Here is a 21,744-nt window from a genome sequence, read left to right on the forward strand (position 1 = left end):
AAATTTTCACGGTAGGCTCTTTCAAATGAACTATAATATAGTGATGAACTATAATATGGTTGGATCGCCCACCCCTAACTTCTACTGCCCCCTTCTCTACATTTTTGGGCAATCTACAGGCCTGGTAAAAACTAGTACCCTTTCGGTTTAAAAATTAATTCCTGTGCAGTAATAAAAGATACTGATAAACTGTTTTCGGTGTGGATTCATCGTCCAAAGAACAGATTACATCTCTGATTTTATCTTTTTACTAGTCATTGACCTACTATTTCCACTTTCAGTAACGAATTTGTATAGTTTGCAGGTCTACCATTCTTTAATAATATTGTTTAAAATCAAAGTTTAATTGGAGCATTTTCATAAAGTTCGGGATAAATTTTACCTTTCAGCTATACTAATTTTAACACAAGGAAACAGACTCTATTCGGAAGCTTAAGAAACAAGCTTACGTTATGTTCCATGGAACTCGTATAATTGTTAGTGAACTAGTCGTTAAATGTTGTGTTTATGTTTGAAATACATGTGTGGGTTGCTTGTTATTGATGACCTTTACTTCAGCTTCAAGGAATAGAAGTAATTGCTTAGGCTGAAAACAACATTCCATGACAACTAGAACTTTATTTTTAATGAAATATACCTTGAAGCGATTCTTCAAAGTCAAGATAAATTAATTCCTTATCTTTTTTTCCGATTTCATCCAATCAATATACCCCATCGATTAGACCAGAGATAGCATGGCTCTATTAAAACTTGACCCATGACGCACTGACAGATGACTTTCCGTGACCTTCTCTCACCTACGACTCACCATGAACCATAGTCCACCGTGACCCACTCTGACCATCATCCACCAAAACACATCTTCATCAACTCTGACCCATGATCCACTTCCTTCTCTCTACTGACTAAAGAGTTTACACTTGTAATAAAACAAGGCTGTGAAATTATTAGTAACGGGAGTTTAATTTCTATGGTCAATCGCTCCAGCGCCGCTCTGTTACAATACTGGTGGATCTGATATTTACGACATAAAATGGTAAAGTGTTTGTCAAGGGCCATATTAGAATGAATTTCAATTTAACTATCATATATAATTATTTCTTTGTTGAATCATAGATACTTTCAGTAGTAAATAGAACAGAATTTGAAAGTCTCAAATCAAGGTAAGATAGGCCAACATAAAGGGAAGAAAAAAAATGTAAAATTCGACTGTGTCTCCAAAGTCAAAAGCCCTACTGCTATTATTATAATAACGAATATCAATATCCAAAAGCACCTGAAGTTCATTTTTCATTTAGATATAGGCATCTCAGGTAAGGAAAATAGATGCAATTGAAAAAGGAAGAAAAAAGCAGGTCTTGAAAATAAAACGTAGAAAATTCACCAAGACGCTGTCTACAATACATTAAGCACAATGGGTCGGTGGGTCATAGTAGGTCAGGTGAGTGGTGAATTGCAGTGTTTACGTCTGGTTGTAAAACGACCCACTCACAAATCTTGATCCGCTTGACCTACTGACCCACTCAATCTCTGGACTATTTAGGTATTTTACGCCCCTGGAGCCGAGAAAATTTTGTTACCATTCACCGTATTTGTTCCTATCCGGTACAGATCTAAATAATTAGAGTGTGTCCGCTTACATTGAGCAACCAGCAACGGGATGAGGCGTACATACCAAATGCAAGGTTTGGCTGGCGGCCAACAAGCTACACCCTTAACCTATTAGCACCAGTAGCACTGTACATAGAAACAGAGCTCATGCGATGGTAACCCCATGCCGTAAGAGTCGCTGAAAACCAGTGGGCCACTGCAGGGAAATGGTCGATTCGTCGCCATAGCGACGTATCGAAGAGTATCGCCAGTGGGCCGCTGGCGGCGGAGTTCCGACAAATCGGATAGAGATATGAAGCAGCGGCATAGTGACGGTGCCACGACGTGACAGCGTGTACTTCGTTGCAGTCCGCGCTTCTTCGATTCGCCGAGGAAGGAACGCGTCAACATCGCCGCGTGCATGCGGAAGGAGCACTTCATTTGTTGTTTACATACGGGTCTCAAGTGTGGCGGGTAAGTGGCAAGATGTGCAAATTATTTTCTTGTATTATATTTAAGGAAGAAGATACATTAGCTACTATACCAAACTGTTGGATAACTGAACACGAAGGAAAAGAAATTGCAAGATGGCCACCATATGCTGGAACAAAACGACAAAGACATATTATATTCCATGAAGAACCAGATGAGAGAACATGGGATACCTACGAAGTGGCAGTAAAATACACTGATGGTAAGATTTTAAAATTTACTTGCTATACTCGCTGGAGCAAATCGATGAAAATTGTATACTTTGCGTAGAATAGGGTTTAGAAATGTACTAAATTGTTTGCAACGTACTAGTAAGACAAAAAAAAAAAAAAGTTATAGCCTCGAAATAAAAATATGCACATACTTCCTGTATATTGTGAATCAAATAAAGGCGAAGGGTGTAGATGCCCGACCCCCATATAGGCTACATACTATTGGCTTTAGGTAGGTAAATTTTAAAAAGCTATATGATATAAAGCTATATTTTACAAATGATAAAATGAACTCCTTTATGGTGTAAAGATCATTACCGTAACACATTTAGGCCCTTGTACTTCGAAAACTAATAGAATTCGTACTAGTGCATATATGAGGTCAGTTTATTTTACACCCTTGTCAAATAAAAGTTAGTTAAAGCTGTTCTAGAACGCAGACCACTCACAAACTCATGAAAAGGTTATAATTGTGGTTCGCTTGTTTTACGCAGGAGCGTTGACCAATTGGACCTGTGTCTTCCTGTATGCAAGGTCTATGAGAGTTCCAAAAAAGGTGCTAAACCAAGTGAAACGTGAGTCAAAGGAGAGGATGGAGAGTGTATTGCTCTCCTGTTGCAGCAACCCTTAAAGGGAAGGGCATTACTCGAGCAGACGCCTCTATCAAATTTTCACACATTTATTGCATTTTCCGATTTCTTCTTGCAGAGCATGCACTAAATGAGGAGCTAATGCATAAACCACGAACAAACTTGTGCTAGGTGGCCACTAAAAGCAGGAATGCCATCTAACCGAGTCAGTGCAGGAGCGCAGCAGGGTGGCCCGATGGGTACGTCTGCAGGGAGCAGGCGCATCAGCGACGGGGGGCATACGCATAAACAAGAATGGAAAAATACATAAAATGTCCGCAATAATTTTCACCTTCAAAAACACTTAAATAATCGAAATAGCTCTTACTTTCAAAACGGCTTCACTGGTTTCCAGGGTACAAATGGCCCCCTGCGAGGAGAAATTCGTCTGTTTTGAATTTTTTCGTCTTTTCCACACTTTGCATAGTTGATTTTACGTTTCAACATACCATAAAGCTGCAAAAACTTTATAACATGGTGCTGTTTTTCACACAAGTCTTTGTAATAAAATAGTATGTTTGCATTATATTCATCGCAAATGACCATTGCTAACACGAACAGAACATTCCCGCCGTTTATTTCCACCTTTTTCGCATTCTTGTATTTTTCCGCTTCAGTAAATAGTTACACTTAGAAAACGTTCACTCCCATTCAAAATGTATCTCAATATGATATCTAATGGCAGAAATTACTTATATTCACACTCTACTTCGTTTACGAAAAGTGTTTGGCATCGTATTTTACCTATAAATTTTGTTTTTGGTAGAGCCGTCTACTCGAGTGAACCCAGGGAATGTTCTACATTACTGGTCCGCAACACCGTCACAAAATTGCAGTCCATGCAGTCTTCGTTGAAACTGCTTAAATTTCCCTTTTGGACCTGTAATTTCTACTGTTTTGTTTTGAGTTCTTTTTTTCTTTCTTTCTTTCTTCTTGGAACTCTTAATTTTGAATTTCAACATAATGGTGAGCTGCCACAATGTTGTATCTTTATTAATAACCGATATATTTAAAAAAAAAAATACGTTAGCGCCATTTCCTTAACTTATGTCCGGAGACAGGTAAAATCCTCGGATCATTCTGTAAGAATTGTAGCTTGAAAACAGTTAAAATTAGGTTCGTTTGCTTTAGTAATCGTAAAATACAGTTTCTTATAATGCGAAATATGGGATTTATTACTTAAAACTGCAAAGACTGTTAAAAAGTATAGGTGATGGTAAACGCTGACACTAAGCTGCAAACTTAACGTTCAAAAAATTATATCTTATTTGTTAATAAAGGTACAAAATAGTGGCAACTCACACGTTATGTGGAGGGTGCAAATTAAGATTTCCAAGTAAAAAAAAAAACTCAAAATAGTAAAAATTACAGGTCCAAAAGGTCCCCTTGAAACTCTCAGAGCCCTGGTAAAACTCTAGAAGAACTCCTCTAGTTCTACCATGAAGAAAATGCATGAAATACCATATTTTCAAAATGTAGGTTCCTTTCCATTACCATCAGGTTTAAAAATTAGGGTTCAGTTTACCAGACGGTCTACTAAATAGAAAATTTGGTAGAAATTTAATTACACTTGCATATATACACAGATAGGAACTCATTCGGACACGAGTGCAGATTTTGTTTAGCCATGAAAATGTTATCAGACAAGAATGATTTTTATATTACTGGATTGGCCTTGAAAAGTGCAATTCACAGCAGTCAATACCGGACAGCAATTGTCCGGAATACAGACATGCGTATCGGGCTAATAATATATATATATATATATATATATATATATATATATTGTCAGCAGGCAACAGTGTCCAGATGATGAATATTAATTTTCAACATACGTTATGTATACATCAGTGGATGTATTGTAAAGTGGGTTTCCTCGTAGTCTGATACTTAGCGCGATTGCCTTCAGTGCACGTGGTCGCGAGTTGGATTCCCGCTGGGAGCTCACCGTAAATGGTGGTTCGAAACCCACTTTAAACTGTAGGTTCACGTATTATATGACTCTCGCTGCGAAAAAGGGACGTTAAACTCATACCAATTTTAATTTGATTGTGAAGCGTAATGCCCATCACAATTGCGTCTGGACATGTCCGGACTACCATGTCCGTGATAGGATCTAAATTCCGACAAGAATGCAACATTTTGATTTACACATGACACGGTGAACTCGCCAGTAGTCAGCCATGGTTTTCCAGGAGTGAGTGCAATCAATTTTATTCTTCACAGGGAATTCATTAATCTGTATATTGTTATTTCTGATCCTCATGTGGGTATTCCGGAGACTTGCTGTCCGGATTTCGCTGCTATGAATTGCGTTTGTCAAAGCTGAAATAATTCTTATCTGACAACATTTTTACGGATAAATCCAAAATCTGCACACGTGTTACGATGAGAACTTGTTTCGGACATGGTTGCCCGTACACGTCCGGGAGTGAGCGCAATGAATTTTATTCTTCACGAGGAATTCACTAATATGTATATTGTTATGGCCGATCCTATTTTCAGCATAAAATCTATGGCACTTGTTTTTTTTCGTCAACAGGCTGCAACACTTTTCTTGTAAGACAAATTCGGGGCTTGGAAATAACGTCTGAATTGTCTGCCCATCCAATACTACAGAATTTTTTCGGAAACACAGAAGACCTTGTAGAGAATCACTGTAAATTGGCTCTGAATGAAATGACAATGCACTCAACATTTTAAAATGCATTTCATAAAATGTAACCAATAGAATAAGGTTTCGTACTTTTAGAAATTGAAATTATACAGTAAATATAAATTGCATTGAACTAATAACATTGTATCATTTCAATTGCTGCTATTTTTGAACTATATAAATACACAGGAAGATTTATAAAACAGCCCAAATTGATTTCTTGCAGAGGACTACCTGAAAGTAAGATCCAAAGAGGAACTTTGCTCTTATACCTCAGATATAGCAACAACAGCGGATGAAGAGCCAGGGCCCCAACGTAGATCGAAAAGAAAAACCGTTAAGCGGCGCATATATTGTGAAGATGAATCAGAAGAATCAAATGAATCGGATCATGCTTGTGGAGCAGTTAACAGAGAACTTGCAAGTGATGACACAGAAATAGTACCAGCTCCAAATGTGTTTAAAGTTGCTACAGGTTGGTTCAACTGATTCTTTTATATTGTGTGCTTGCTGGTTTCGACTTTCATTTTTCAGTCTATGTTTTATGACAAAATTATAGCAACATTTAATACAATATTTATTCAGTCACGGTCCAGTATAACTATGAGTTATAGTACTTTCCAGCGGTCCTAAGATAACTAGCACCTAACACTGACGTCAAGAGTGGAAGCTTTGTGGCGGTAAAGAGAGTCGACTCCGTGGCGCAGTTGGCATATAAGCCCAAAGGTTCCGTTTCGATCCATTGTCTGGTAAAATAATTTTCATATTTTTAAGGCCATATTTAGATGAGTACTGGACATCATTTTTATTTCTGTCTTTTGAATTGCATCGTTAGTTCATAACTGCATGGTTGAGATGCAAAAGGAAAATATTCTATATGAATCTGGTTTTGAAATAAAATTATCTCCTCTAAACCGTTTTATGGCTAAACTTAACTTTACTGTTCAACAATGAATGTGGTTGCTTATAAACTATTCAATCTACGAAATATTAGCAGACAGCAAATTCGTCATAAATTAGTGTAGTGTGACCACAAAACTTTTCTTTTTAGCGATGATGATATAATGATCTGCCCGGAGGCAGGTCTGAGCAAGACGAACCTATGCTTGTTTGTCATTGCCTTCAATGCGATGATGACGTCCTACGGACGGGACCTGTGGTTTAACATGGGATTCAAACAACGAGGATGATCAGCACATTCTGGAAAATCGGGAAGAAATTTTCTGTGGATACTGACTTGTATCTTCACTGGGAATCGAACCCAAGACCCTTCATTATAAGGCGACGAGTGTTTCCACTCATTCATCGGGAACACTTTATTTTTAGTATTTTAAAAAGTTCAAATGGAATGAACTCATTTTACATCTCACCCATTCAATTGATATGGTGAAGGTTTGCGTAATACTTCGGCACAGAAAAGCAGACTGTGTTGTTTTCAGAAACACTGCGTTCAGTAATGTCATCGTGCTTCGAGGCCGGAGTCACGCGCACAACATGCAAGTATGATTTATATTTTATTCGAAAATATATTTGCTTGAAATTGTACTCTGGACCTCTACATATGAAATCCTTTACTTGCTGAAAAAAAAGGAATTTAACATTCCGACATTGTAAGTCAATGAATATCCTAATTCCAGTCAGGGTGATAGGTCGTTGAACTACAAACCATCCGAAAGCTCTACTCCGATTGAGGTGTGACTGGTCTGTAGTTCGAATTTGTTTTAATTGGGGGTCTTAGAGCAGAAAAAGATACATTGCATTTTTGAAAATATTGTTTAAAAATAGAATTTCATAGCTATAACAGCAAGTTAGTTACCTATGATGGAAAAATTGAGCAACCATACTTTGAAAAATGAGCATAAGTAACATTTAAATTTTACAGGAGACGCAAAGACTTAATATATTGAAAATGCATGCCGAAAGAGTTTTCAGCCTTTTTCTCAGTTGCTGTTCAACCGATATCCATCAAATTGGAAGAGTAGGCTTCTACGGCTATCTAGTCGTGCACTACACAATTTGAAACAGATCGCTTGAATACGGGCTAAAAAGTAGTTTGGATATTATGTCGGATTATCGAGATGCATTGTATTTCAACGAAAGTTCTACATTGTTCTACCTCCAGCAGATATGTCATATTTTTACAGTTTGTATATCAAGTCCGAAGCTATACACTCAAATAGAAAGAAAGTATTTTGGAAACTTTGTTAGTTATACTTTTTTTTTTTTGCAAAGTTGGTTCCATTTTTTAAAATTTATTTATTTATTCTTTCAGATTTTGGAGTGAGAACTTAAGATTCTTTTATATTCTACTTCTTAGACTCGGCGATAATAATTCTGTGAAAATTTTTAATTAATTTGGTGTGTGTTACTATGCAATTTATTGTTCTATGTTTCGGTATATGTTGTTTTGATTCGACATTTTGTATTTAGCAAAAAGCTATACAATTGTAATATGTTGGCTTAGATGAGGAGAGATTAACAGATATGAAAATTAGTGGACCGCGGTAGCAGCATTTGTGTCACTTTAAATTCTGGTGTCAGAACTTTTTTTTTTTTTTTAACAGGTTCTCGCTGTAATGCTGTGGCTTCAAGCTCCACTCGCGTCAACAGTCATGATCAGAATACTCCAAGTAGCGAAGGTGATACAACACCGAGTGTTAAAAGCAGTCACACATCCGGTGCACTTTCACCAGGAGAATCAGGTATGAAAGATTATTTATTTTTGTGTTCCTAGCACTTTTGCTAAATGTTAACTTCCTTCCAACTATTGTGTTCTCTCAATTTAAATTAACAGAGCTCAAAATTTCCTCTAAGTTGGTCATCATAATTGCGCTCCTTCTACCGGAGCTTCTCATTTGTTTAGAATTTCATATTTGCTGCCCAGGCTCCCATAATCTACCATGGTTGGTCGGAAGAGGTTCAGTGGTATGCATATCAAACCCTGCCGCATAGATAATATGCTCAATGGAATTGAAGTGTAAACCTTATCCACATTGTCAAATACTGATTTTTAAGTTTGCAGTTTAGTAAATCAAAGGCGCATCTTTATATATTGGATACCTGATTTACTCGAAACCGTATCGGGCATTTATGTTGAAATGTTTGTATATACTTGTTAAGCCAAATTTTAATTTTTTAATGCGTTGCGGTATTTGGTTCTCGTACTGATGGAACACCTGCAGAGATGAGAGCTCTCAAAATGATATCATTCACGTTCGAGTGCTGTGATTGTCTACCTGCGCTGCTTTTGCATGATAATCCATGCAATTCTCTCTTATCTACGAGAGCATTACAGGCAGAACAACGGTGCACGACAAATTAGTTAATAACTATATTCGCTAAATTAATACCTCATAACTTTTAGCTGTGAACGGCTTGATTCCAAGCGTCAGGAGTGCTTCAAAATGAGCGTTAGCGGGGTCCAAAACACAAATACGTTCCGAACTCGAAGAGTATAAATTTTGGAAAAAAGTTCAAGACTACAAATTTTCTCCAGCAAAAGTTCTTCCTAGAAAAAGTCTCAAAATTTCAAAATTTGGGGAAATTTGAATTTTGGAATGTTTCTTTTTTGCTAATCAAGTCAACAATAGGGAATCTATTTAAAAATCCGCAAGTCGCTACCACTTCTAGAAAAAGGTGCAGCGATTTTGGTCAAAATTTCAACCCCCCTCCTTCCCACACCTATGGTTCGAATAAACCCATTGACAATTAACGGAAAGTTTGTGCCTATTTTTTTTATTTTTATATATTTATTTATTTCAATGTTAAAGATCTTAACAAAATTACTCCAGTTGTCTTGACCACAAAGTCGTGATATATATATATATATATAAACTTTTTTTTAACTAAGAACTGTTTTGAGGTCTAGAGAGCGTGAAATGAAAAGTCATGAAGAGACTTTTCCGAAGTCGTAACATGGTTAGGAATGTATAAGGTAGTATTTCTTTCGAAATCTACCTAAAACACGGTGAAGTTTTATACAGTCGTTTGTACCTTCTCAGTGGTTTTCCTTTCCTGAAAACTTTTTGAATATTTCCTTTTTGGTTTCAGTTTACCTGAAGAAAATACTTCAAAGCTTAGAGGTTCTTAGAAAAGTCTGTGAATCCAATAATACACAATTACTAAAACTAACTGCACAAACTCATACCGTGAGTCCTACCTTTGCTGAATGGAACATTTTACCGTGTAAAACTGTGGAAGATTTACAATCTGTAGAATCACAATGTGAGGATGAAAACAAACGGAACGATTTGGTGAGTGATTATACAGTTTTTCTTTTTAATAATGTGCATATTCAGTTTGCAATTATCCTTATTCTCATCTAGTGCGTACCATACATGCACGAAGCACCGGATTTTTTTGCCTAGAGGGCCACTGAACGTATTACGCATAAAGCCAACTTGTGATTACATTAAAAAAAAAAAAACTTTCTGCTCTTTGACATAGTCATCATCGGTTATCTATTTAAGAAAGATACATAGGAAAAGCGTTAATGAATGGTTAAAACACGCTGGAGAGGAAAAATTACTTAGAGATTTAATCCACTTGAGATCACCACAGTATAATATCCTTAATTCTCTTCGTGTTTTTTATACCTTCAGCGTGGTTTTAAAACGTACGAAGTCGTTTTACTTATATATCCGTTTTCAACAGATGATGACAATGGCAAACAGCCGAAAGTGCTTTTCTTTAGTTTTTACATTGCTATCAGTAGTTACCTTTATATTTTTATTTAATACGTAGTACGTCAATGATACCGTAAGCGAAAACTCCGGTGCTCCGTGCATGTATTGCAGGCACTAGATAATTTTTTTTTTAAATTTTATTTTTTATCTCTTTTTTTTAACATTGAGGTGAGTAATGATTGGTATATTATCACCCGCTCTGAGTTGGAGTGTTACGTATTGTTTTCGAATTCTAACATTTTTTTCCAGTAGCACCCGTTCCATTATACGCGCGTAAATATAATATACTTTCTATTTTATTTCGCAATATTCAGGATGCAACATGTAGTTACAACAATAGTTTCGGATTCAGTTATTTCTTTGCATGTTAGGTGTTTAATATTTTAGGTGGAGTTTTAAAAATCTGCTTATTGCAGAGATCCTCATGTCAGAAATTCCGAAGAATTTCTATATATTTTCTCCGATCATGACCCCCCTGGCACTAACTTACCCTCAGTTCAAATGTATATAGATAGAGGCTATATAACGATTCTTGTGAACGCTTTAGCTGCCGTAATTTTTAACGAATTTAAACTAAACACAAGAATTGATTGTATTAATAGGTCGGATGAGTTCGTTATCCAGAATGATCGGATGAAAAATTTCAAAATGGCGGCCCATTCGAACTTTTAAAAATTTCAAAATATCTACAGCTATGAACCGATTGGCACCAAATTTGATCAAAATGTTGATGATTACAATATATTAGTTGTATGTGAAAATCAGAACGATCCGTTAGATAATTTCGAAATGACGGCTCTTTATAAAATCTACCTGTCCTTAGCGGCCCTGGGCCAAAAGACGTATTATTTTATGTATATATTAATTTTTTTTTAACGAAGTAAGCACCGCAGTTATTAGCTCCCTCCAGAATTTGTTTAGAAACAGGTACGAAATTTCTAGCGTTGCACTTGCGTAGCTGATTCCACTGTAAGAAGTACACATTCCTCAAATACGAAACTTCATTAATATTTTTGTTCCAGATTTTTGCAAGTAAAAAGTCATTATTTGCATATCTCGTTTATAGTTAAAACTTTTTTTTTTTTTTTTTTTTTGCGTTTGCACAGTCTATTTAGTTATTAAGGATTTGGAATTGATACATTAAGTCCTCAATGAGTCTTCCTTGTTCTAGGATTAAAAAAATTAATGTGTTTCTCGGCTACTTTCTGAGTAAATTTGTGTTTATAACCTTTCTCTAACATAAGTCAGAAAGTTCAGAAAGTTGATCTGTACCTTACCAGTTTGAATACTTACACAAAAATGTTGTTCGCTTGTGTTTCAGATTCGGTTGCTGACCGCAGTGGGTGGAGAAAATGTGGAACAGTGTGCAAGAAATGCTCTGAGGAAATTGATGACAGACGAAGCAGCTCTGAGAGTTAACATAACTGGCAGTAACGCCAAGTTTTCCTTTGGAAAATCTTTGTTGGCTGAAATTCTTCGAGGTAAGCAAAAAAAAAAAAAAAAAAGTCTTAAACTATTGTCACATTTTAGTATTAATTACGTCTTGTGTCTGTTAGCAGGTCCTACTGTTGATGGAAGGTAAAAAAGAGATTTTTAACTAGCTTCTGCTCCCTGTAGAGGGGTAAAACTATAGAAAAACGAGCATTTTTATTAATAACTACTTTAATGGATTGTTTTCTGTTATAAGAGCCTTATAAATGTGCAAATATAAATTGAAGATTCCGGGATATTGGTTGGGAAGGGGGGGGGGATCGGACAAGATGAAGGCAGAAAATGAAAGGGAGTTGCTCGAACAATGAATTTTGATGAATCTGAACGACACTTTCAAAGGTTTATCGCGAGGTCTACTTTTCGAAGAACCTTAATACTAGTAATAGTAACTCGTGTAACGGAATGAGCTTAGAAGCCTGCTTCAATGCCAGCTGTTAGCAACTATAAGGTCAACACTGCGTGTCACTGTCTGATGGCAAGCGAGCTTACCCATGATAGTGTTTACAGTCGGGGAAAAATGGGAATTCTCTGAATATACAAGAAAGTTCGGGAGAATGGTTTATTACTGGTTTAGGCCATGAAAAATTACTTTTTGATGTTGAATGAAGAGTTAGTGGTTGGCAATATATAAATTATTTTCAGAAAAGGTGCATTGCATTTCCTAACACAATACCTGTAGATTGGTACCAATTCTCTTTCTTGTACGTTGTGTTTTCGGATACCCTTTATTAGAATACATGGATGAAAGTTTGTTTGTGTGTTTTCACATAAGACATAAAATAACTACTATAAAGGTTCTTCGAACAGTAGACCTCATGATAAACCTCTTATGATATAAAAAAAAATCCATTTAAATCGTTTTTATTATTTTTTCTTTTTTCCGCATGTTTGCCCATAGTTTCTTTTTTTTTTTTACCCTCTTCTCCTTGTCCGATTTTCTTCTCCAACGAACTTGTACCTAACATAGTTTTGTGAGCATTGATGAAAATATCCTGCAGTATTTTCGAGATTTTACTTTAGCATTAGTTTCCTTTCAGGGACATTTTCGAGGAGAAAAATAGTAATTGGTTTCTCTAGTTCAAGAAGTACAGCACGGGTAAAAGCATTAAAAGAGCTTTGAAATATGCTTCATCTTCCTATTGTACCTATATTAAATCTCTCCTTGATAGTCATCGGTAAGTTCTTTGGACCACTTTTAGCCAATTGCATTTCTGGTGTTATTTTGTCTGAAAAGCTCACTGGAAAGAGAACGAAAATAAAAATGAATACTAGAAAGTGATCATCTTTTACTGTTAGTTAGTTAATACTAATATTTTACAGTGCGCCATTTTTGCTCCACTTTTGTACTTCTAAATTAAATTCTCTGCATTTTCCAGATGTTGTCGCCGCAAACTTCCCAGGATATAATGTCACAACACACCGAATTATACACATTACCCAAAGGTGGTTAAAAGGTGCGGTGGACAGGAACGGAGGAAGAGAAAGAAGACGTCAGGTATACTTAAGCAGTATATTTTCTAACTCTTTAGGCTGTAAAACCTGCATAGCTCAGCGCAGTAAAATTAGTTACTGGCCTAGTATTTTTAAAACTAGTAACATTTTTAATATTTTATTCACCGTTTGGCTCTAAGCTTAGAGTGGTTGTTCACGCTGCATTACATTTAAGCTCTCTGTTCAAATGTTTGTATATAGGAAAAGAGTACTTACGAATATACACACGAAGATATTGGAGCAAGCTTTCGGTATAAGAAACCAGAGTCATGCAGAAGAAAACCCTTAGGACGTAGAGCCTCAGTTGAGAAGTTCCTTGTACTCTCACCGGGAATGGAACACATGTCGCTCGATTGGCAGTCGGTCACTTTACCAACTAGATTACATGTCAGCCCAAGGTCAGAAAACAGATATTATAAATTGCTTTATTATTATTTTTTTAAATAAAGAAGTTTTTTTGGGGAAGAATTTAAATGTTGGAAACTTAATTTTTCCTTTGCAAATTTACTGGCTTATAATGTCAATCTTTTTTTTTTTTTTTCAAAAACTGCCCTATTCAAAGAAAGAAAAAAAAAACAGCTTTTGGCACAAGGCCGCAAAGGATAGGTAGATTTCTTTCTAGCATGTATTTTATTGATGCGAGACCTATTGCACGGACTTCTCTTGATAGATTGAAATATACAAATACTGAGAAAAAATCTTCTTCCCTCGCGTCACAGTTTCCCGAGTGGAGAAACCTCGGTGGTCGTGTTTTTAGACGCGTTCGGTTGCTGTCCCCTGGCTGTGGGGCTGGTGGGTTCGATTCTCGCCTTGGGCTTGGGTGTTGCGTAGTGTCGTGGTTGTTCTTGTGGAATGTATTAAGCGGAAATCAGTAATCGGTAATCACAAATCAGTATATGTGGTATGAGTGTGTAAAAAAGGTTGGCGTGAATGTAAAAAAAAAAAAAAAAAAAAAAAAAAAAGTGGTCTTCGATCCTCGTTCACGGGAAGATGGCTTTTTCTTTTTTTATTTTGCTTCTTTGAACGGCCGCCATTTTGAAATTTTTTAACGGTTCGTTCTGATTTTCACACACATCTAGTATATTGTTAACCTCGACATTTTGTTCAAATATGGTGCAGATCGGTTCATAATTGTAAAAATTATGAATTTTTCGAAAGTTCAAATGGCCGCCGTTTTGAAATGTTCATCCGATCATTGTGGCTAACAAACTGTAGCCCTCTGTAGTTCAATGTATTGTTGGTGTTCGTGACCAATCATGCAGGATGTAGAAGAAAGATAGATTAACTCTGTATCTGTCATCACTATTTATATGTACTGGGATATTTTCCTAAGAATAACAAGACCCTTCATCTAATTTTAATTCGGTGTATAATAATAAATCACAGCCATATTCGATCCACTACTGGATGAGGCCTCTCCCCAGAGGGAGGAATTGGTTTACTGCTCCCACGCTGACCAGACGGGTTGGGAGAGGAGAGCCGAAGCTTTCACTGTGATCGTCACTATCTTCATTCATAACAGCTCCCCAATTGCGTTACGATGCTGGGTGGGCACCGTTCCAGACCCACGCCTTGGAAACCATCGCAGCGCCGGAAATGGAACCCGGGAACCCTAAGTCCGTAGTCAGCGACGCTAACCACTAGACCACCGGGACGGTCTCTCTCTCTCTTTCTCTCTCTGAGAGAAAAAGAGAGAGATTCTCACCATTCGGTTTATTTGATAATATATTTTTAGTAGTTTTACTGCTTAAGCACCAGGTTGTAATTGAAAACTAAAAATGTACTGTTTCCTGAGAAAATGGCTTCTAATCTTGCTAAATGTCTAAGTTTCTCAGAGCTTTACTTAGTTTCACCAAATCAGTGTTGAAACACTATCTTTACAAATGTTTTCTTAATACTACATTCTTAATCATTGCAGATGAAAAATAGCCTTTTCTGAAGTTCCCATGCACGATAGAACTGTACAAACCTCAGTCCTGTTCTTATATTACTAAAAGGTTGTAAAGCAATTTCAGAAATGTCCAACAAACATTTAATAATACTATTTTAGCCCTAACTACTTTCCAACGCTTAAAATTGTAACAATACATTTCTGATACAAAAATGACAATTTGATTGCGAAAATTAGACAAGTAAATTCAGCATTGCTAATAAAATTAACTTTTGCAGCACCTCCAGTAAAATCTTATGATTTAGCACCAGTGACACCATGATTTGAAAGGACACATGGTGTAACAAATGAGGGCACTTATCCAATTTGCCAACCCTTTTTAACATTATTTTTCATTTCTTCGTGATTGAGATTTTACAAGTGTTAGTTTTTATCCCGATGTGGACTCCCATCTTTCCGTATACGTATACGTCCGTGTAACGGCATTCTATCCTATTTGTTCTAGAGTCTGCAGCACTTGCTGCCAGTGCTGCTGGCTTAAGTGTGGGTTTCAAACTTGTTTGGATCAACTTTTATTCCCTTAGATGATTTAAAGAAAAAGTTCTAATACACAGAAATTACAAATAACTGGTCTTGCACGAAATTTGTTGCAAAACTATCCCTAATGAAATCTAGAGTTAATGTGTAATAGAAGCATTTATATTTCTTTTACAGAAAAAACTCCTATTGAGTACAGATGCCTAAAAGTCACCACCGTGTTTTATCTTCAACTGCATACAAAAGAATAAAGAGAGAGGTCAACCGACAGTTTGAAGATATAGAGGCAAATGTTGAACTCTCTAGGAATAATGAATCAGACAGTACCATTGTTTGTGACAAAGATGATTTTCATTCCGTACAAGAAAACAGCACGTGAAGTCAGTGTTAGTGACATCGAATTCAATGAATGTTGTGAATTCAATATTAGTGATGTTGAAAATAGTGCACAAAGTGACATTACACATGGTGACAACGAGGATAACATTAACAATTCTATGTCTGGTATAAATGTAGAAAATGGTCATCTAAGCGTTGAGTTGCGGTTGTGGGTACAGAAGCATAATATAACTAGCAGAGCAGTGACTGCTTTGCTTCGTGTTTTGCGAGTGTATGGTCATTCTGATTTACCCTCACATTCAGAAACACTTATGAAAACAAGAACAATTACGGTAGAGCCTAAACAAATTGCAGGGGGGTTATATTTTCATTGTGGATTAAGGTGTTGTCATCATTGCGTAACGCACAAAAAAATAGCTTAATTGTACTGAAATACTATAGTGGATGGATGTACTTTGCTCACAATATGTACAGATTTACGTGTGTAGAACGCGCATTTTTTGCTAAGAAAGCGGAGATTCGTGCTATATACAGCGTGATTCGAACAGCGTTGTCCTAACGCGTTTTTTTTCCTACATTCCATATGTTTAACATGCAGATTTCGACATGTTTCACTACAGATTACATGTACCATTGGTTTAGATCTGCTTTTGTCTCGACGTTTGCTTAAAATTATGTTTAATTCCGGTTAATACTAAATCTTAACATTATTCAATTTCGTGTGGGGTTATTTATCTTTCATTCCTGTGTAATGCCAAAATCAATACACTACTCTGAACATCGTTTTTAACATTTGGACTATCCAGTTTTGAATTTTGGCATTACACAGGAAATTACAAAAAGCATTATACGTTCTTAAAGTAAATGGAAAGCACTGGTATTTTAAACAATGCTGCGCGATATATATTCAAGATACAATTTATTTTTCCGACTTTACCGTAGCAAAGCCAGATATGCATATGCACGTTCTACACCCGTAAATCTTGTATTATTTTTTCAGTCGTAAAGGGCCCTGCCCTTTTCTTACGGAAAATGGATCTCGGTCAATTTATTATTTCTAACTATGCCACTGTTCCCACCCACCCGGAAAACCGGGAAAAGTCAGGGAATTCCATGAAAATCTGACAAAACCTGGAAAAGTCAGGGAATTTCAATATGAGTTTATAACTTTCAAATCCAATTTTTAACGTTTTATAATGCTAAGCAGGAATTTCTTCTGGTTCATCGCAAGACGAGCCAGTAGTTTAACATTTTTTAAATTACTTTACGGCGTTTAAGGGACGAATATAAATGTACATGCATAGTATACCTCTGGTCCGAAGAAATAAAGTTGCTTTTTTACATTATCTGTAACCCTGGAAATTTATTGTGTCCTGGAAAACCTGCAAAAGTCAGGGAATTTGTGCTTGCCAAATCAGTGGAAACCCTGTATGCACAAACGAAAGGTCTTGATGTATAGGTAAAAAGGCTCTATGGGCACAAATCTCTAACAATTATATTCGCTCAATATCATGAAAACCGCGTGATATATTATTCGTCAAAAAACTACTTCGGAGGATACAAAGCCAGTTAGTCAATGACATCAAAGCTAGCAGAAACTCATAATGGCATTGGCTAACTGGCTTTCGATACCCTCGAAACCGCATTTTCGCGAATAATGCATCACGCGGATTGTCGAAGTAGCTTGTAGTTCACGATGCGATCACAGACGTTGCGCAGTCCCTCGTCTGTGGCCGTATTGTGAACTACAAGCACTTAGACAAGGTCAGTCCACTCATGGGCACATTACAGTTTTATTTCACGCGGTTTTCATGACATCACGTAACTGTAAACCCATATAACTCGAGAAATATAATATTTAGAAATTCTTACCCATGGTGTCTTTTTATCTACACTTCAAGGCCTTTCGTTTGCGCATAGTTAGAAATAATTTGACCGAGTGCCATTTTCCATAAGAAAAGGGCTGGATCCTTAGAATTATATTTTTCTTGTGATATAGCTTGAAAATATTGACCATTTGCACTTTTCTTTAGATTTCCTCTTGTTTTGTGTTTATAAATAAGCGTTTGTTTGAATAAAGTGAGATTTTAGTTTTAATTATTTTCTTTGGTTCTTTCCAGATTTTATGCCTTCGTATATTTACTTTTCATTATTAACTTCTGTAACACTCGTAGTGATGCACAATCAATGTATTATTTTCTAATAAGGCTAGTTCAATTTGCCACACAAATGGAATTGAGAACTCGTGGTTAGTAAGTGCAGGATCTCTCATAATTTATATTTACAGTTTGTGCACTTTAGTCCCTACAGTCAAACATTCCAACAGGTAATAGCTTACCAACATGTATATTTTAAATCTAAAATCGAATGATGTGTGTCACGACTGAAAAGGGTTTATTTTATAACTCTGCTTGGCAACACGTGTCTTAATTCTTATCTCCTCGATGTATTTTTTACACTTATTTGTTGCTTCAACCAAGATCAGTTCAAGAAGTTTAATTGTTGAAACTTTGCATTCAAAAATAAGAGAGCAGAAGTAAAAAAAAAAAAATAAATAAATAAATAAATCAGACAATAAAGGCAAAATATAACCTTGTGGAATTCACCATGTCTGACAATTTTAACATTCTCGGTTGACATTTTTATAGACAGCGACGAATTATATTTTAGAGTAAAAAATACATTCGGGAGATAGAAAGATGCAGGAGCGACGGAGGAACGCCTATATAGGTTCATTTTTGTCTTTATTGGATCTTTTTAATTGGTGTCCATCAATTCCCCAATATCCTGAATAGTATAAATAATTGAATTATATTTTGCTTCAAATTATGTGAAATTCTTTGTTTATCGTTAATAATTGTCTAAACTCCTTCGTCAGTTTGTGGTCCATGTCGTCCCACTTGCCATTTGTCCACCTCCTTAATTTTCCACCAATTAGCAGGAGGCTTCTGCCAACACAGAATACTGTACTTTGTAGCCCAAAATGCCTGACGTGATTTAATTTTTTAAACAATAACTATAGTAAGAATAAAAAGAGAATTGCTTGTTCTTAATGCAATTGTTCTATGCTTATAAATGTTTATTCAAATGCACTTTCTCCCATTTTTATTCATAGAAATTTTGATTCAAAATCTGCAGAAACGGAATGAAGCAATCGATATTTCTGCAGATTTTGAGCCAAGGCTGTGAAACCTCTATGAATAAAAATGAGAGAAAGTGCATTTGAATACCCATTACTTCAAGAACAAGCAATTACTTCTTTTTATTCTAAGCTAAGCTATGGTTACAATAATTCAATCTCATCAGGCAATTTTTGGGCTACTAAATACGGTGTTCCATGTTGGCAGAAAAAGAATCTGCTAATTGGTGGAACACAGACGTTTCGTCGCGGCGGGACCGCCGATTTCTGTCACTGATGGGCCACCCAACAGTAAAATTGTTAAAACGGAAACCGGGCCGCCCGCGAGCGTCGCCACTGACCCACCAATTTCTAGCGACGCGTCGCTGGTGGGCCATCCATCTGTAACATAACAAAAATATATAAGCGGGCCGCTGGCGATTATCGCGGCGGGACCACCGATTTCTGCCGCTGGTGGGCCACCCACCAGAAAAATTGGAAAAACGGACACTGGGTCGCACGCGAGCGTCGCTTCCGGGCCACCACTTCTTAGCGACGTGTCGCAGGCAGCCCATCAGTGGCCCACCGGCGTTTACGGCATGGGGAACCTTGTTTCCAACATAGATCTCCATTAAATTTCTCTCATGTAGACAGCCTATTTTCTTCCGATTCAATCTTGATTTCTTAAAATATACTGCTCATTAAAATTTGCCGCCCTCTGGCCCATGTGTAAATATGGGTTTTCCCATTGAGAAACCGAAAACAATATATCTGATAATGCCGCTGATTTGACATGATATATGAAGAGTTACATTTGTTGCTAAAAGCTGTTGGTGCTTAAGTTTAGGGACAAATGACTGTTGTTGTGGATTCTTACGTTGAATGTAGACCATCTTCTATATTTCTCTTTGTCTTAAATGAATCTTAGAAAAACCGACTCAGTATCAAAAAGAAAAGAAATAAAGATGGCGGTCTTTCCATTTCCTTACTGCATCCTTTACCGTCTTTGTTGCTTGTTGTTATTTCTACTCGACTATTAATACTATTACAACTACTACTATTACTATTACTACTAAAGCTACTTCCGTGCTGATATTTAGACTTCTGGCAGACGACAAGGGTAAATGTTTTCTCTCTCAAGTCAAATGGCTCCTTGTAACAATGGCAATGCTGCTCTGCAAAGTGTGCGTGAGAGCATATAGTGTTGCCATCTAGCTGAAAATTCCTTGCTAGTGAGTTTGGGAGAATTTTGCCTATATAAAAAAAAATGGAACAAAGGGAAGTTTACTTTCAATCCAGAGTGGCAAAAAGAGACAAATACTAGTGTACGTAGATATTCCGGGGCGGATTCAGGGGGGCGATCGAGGCTATCGCCCCCCCAGCCTGCCCCCCATAAGAGGAAACTTTCTTATTTTATATATAAATGAAGCCCATCCCAGAGTTTGAAGCTCTTAAAAGTAGCTCTAAGTAGCAGTATTACAACCCACCGCCCCTCTAGTAGTCCGTCGTGGATCCGTCCCTGAGATAGTCATGGGTTGTGATATCTGTAATGACAAGTGAAATTACAATGATTACTGGGGGGATGTATTAGCTTGTAGTAGCTGCGTCTTTACTACAAACTTTTATCTTATTGCTAGATATCTACATTTTATCTATGCTCATTTTTCAATGATTTTCTCTCTAAACTATATAGTCTTCATATGAGAATCTTCAAAATATTCACGGAAGAAAAGTTTATATCAGGGGCGGCTTTAGGATTTTAATTTTGGGTAGGCCCGTAACCAGGGGGTTTAGGGGGCCAGGCTTCCCTAAATTTCCGCTGCCCCCCTAAAATTTTCACGGTAGGCTTGCAAACGCACTATAATATGGTAATGAACTATAAATGGTTGGATCGGGCGTCCCCTAATTTCAGCCGCCCCCCTACAGTTTTGGGCTGGCTACCGGCCTGGCCCGCTCCCTCGCTTATGGGTACATATACACATTCGATTGATTAATGACCGTAGGAAATTACTTTTATGATGCTATTTGTTAAATAATTATCTACAATTAATATAAATAGTGGAAAATATATGTCATATTTACTTTTTATTGCATCTTTTAGCGTTTATATATTTTTCAAAATTTTTGGGTAGGCCCGTTCTTACCTGGCTTACCCGCTAAAGCCGTCACTGGTTTATATCTGATATTGCTTTAATTTTCTCTTTGTGTGAAAGCATACTTTAGATCAATGATATTCAACATTTTCGTACGTACTCCTAAAGATTCTTTTCCATTCAAGCATGTATCCTCAGGATTCAACTATGATTCATTGAAATTATAGATAGGCAGTGGCGTATTTACGATTTTGCTTTGGGGGCGCTTTGCTAACTTTAGTCCTGGAAATGTGAAAACCCTGCAGGGTATATCATTTACTTTATTATAGTAAATAAAATTTCGGGGGGATTAAGCCCGGAAGCCTCCCTTAAATACGCCACTGTAGATAGGTAACTATATCAGAAATAAATTATAGAATTTATTACTTATGAATTAAATAACCAAGGTTAACACATTCGCTGCGGCAGTGTAAAACTGAGTTTGGATCTTAGTGCTATACGAGTCACCGTGTGACTCGTT

At 36.7% G+C, this 21,744-nt stretch overlaps 1 protein-coding gene across 2 annotated transcripts; it reads left to right on the forward strand.

Annotated features, from left to right (window-relative positions):
* Positions 1 to 1,816: 1,816 nt before the first annotated feature.
* On the forward strand, positions 1,817 to 18,113 carry LOC145669690 (uncharacterized). 2 transcript variants are annotated; one of them, XM_081737977.1, is made up of 7 exons: positions 1,843 to 2,284; positions 5,806 to 6,054; positions 8,144 to 8,281; positions 9,630 to 9,832; positions 11,586 to 11,745; positions 13,132 to 13,250; positions 15,852 to 18,113. In XM_081737977.1, exons 1-7 carry the CDS (start codon positions 2,077 to 2,079, stop codon positions 15,879 to 15,881), a joined length of 1,107 nt encoding a protein of 368 aa, XP_081594103.1. In that variant the 5' UTR covers positions 1,843 to 2,076; the 3' UTR covers positions 15,882 to 18,113. The 2 variants fall into 2 exon arrangements, 1 of the variants encoding a protein (XP_081594103.1); XR_014128225.1 differs by lacking the exon at positions 15,852 to 18,113 and having other exon boundaries at positions 1,817 to 2,284; positions 9,630 to 9,836.
* Positions 18,114 to 21,744: the final 3,631 nt, after the last annotated feature.

The sequence above is a fragment of the Thermobia domestica genome, chromosome 14 (genome assembly GCF_964235325.1).
Source record: "Thermobia domestica chromosome 14, izTheDome1.hap1.1, whole genome shotgun sequence".
Taxonomy (NCBI): Eukaryota; Metazoa; Arthropoda; class Insecta; order Zygentoma; family Lepismatidae; genus Thermobia; species Thermobia domestica.

Excerpts from the sequence above, each read along its gene's own strand:
- LOC145669690 (XM_081737977.1), top strand. The coding sequence starts at position 2,077 with ATGTGCAAATTATTTTCTTGTATTATATTTAAGGAAGAAGATACATTA. Across the intron at positions 6,055-8,143 it reads TGTGTTTAAAGTTGCTACAG|GTTCTCGCTGTAATGCTGTG; the intron begins GTTGGTTCAACT and ends TTTTTTTAACAG. Across the intron at positions 8,282-9,629 it reads ACTTTCACCAGGAGAATCAG|TTTACCTGAAGAAAATACTT; the intron begins GTATGAAAGATT and ends TTTTGGTTTCAG.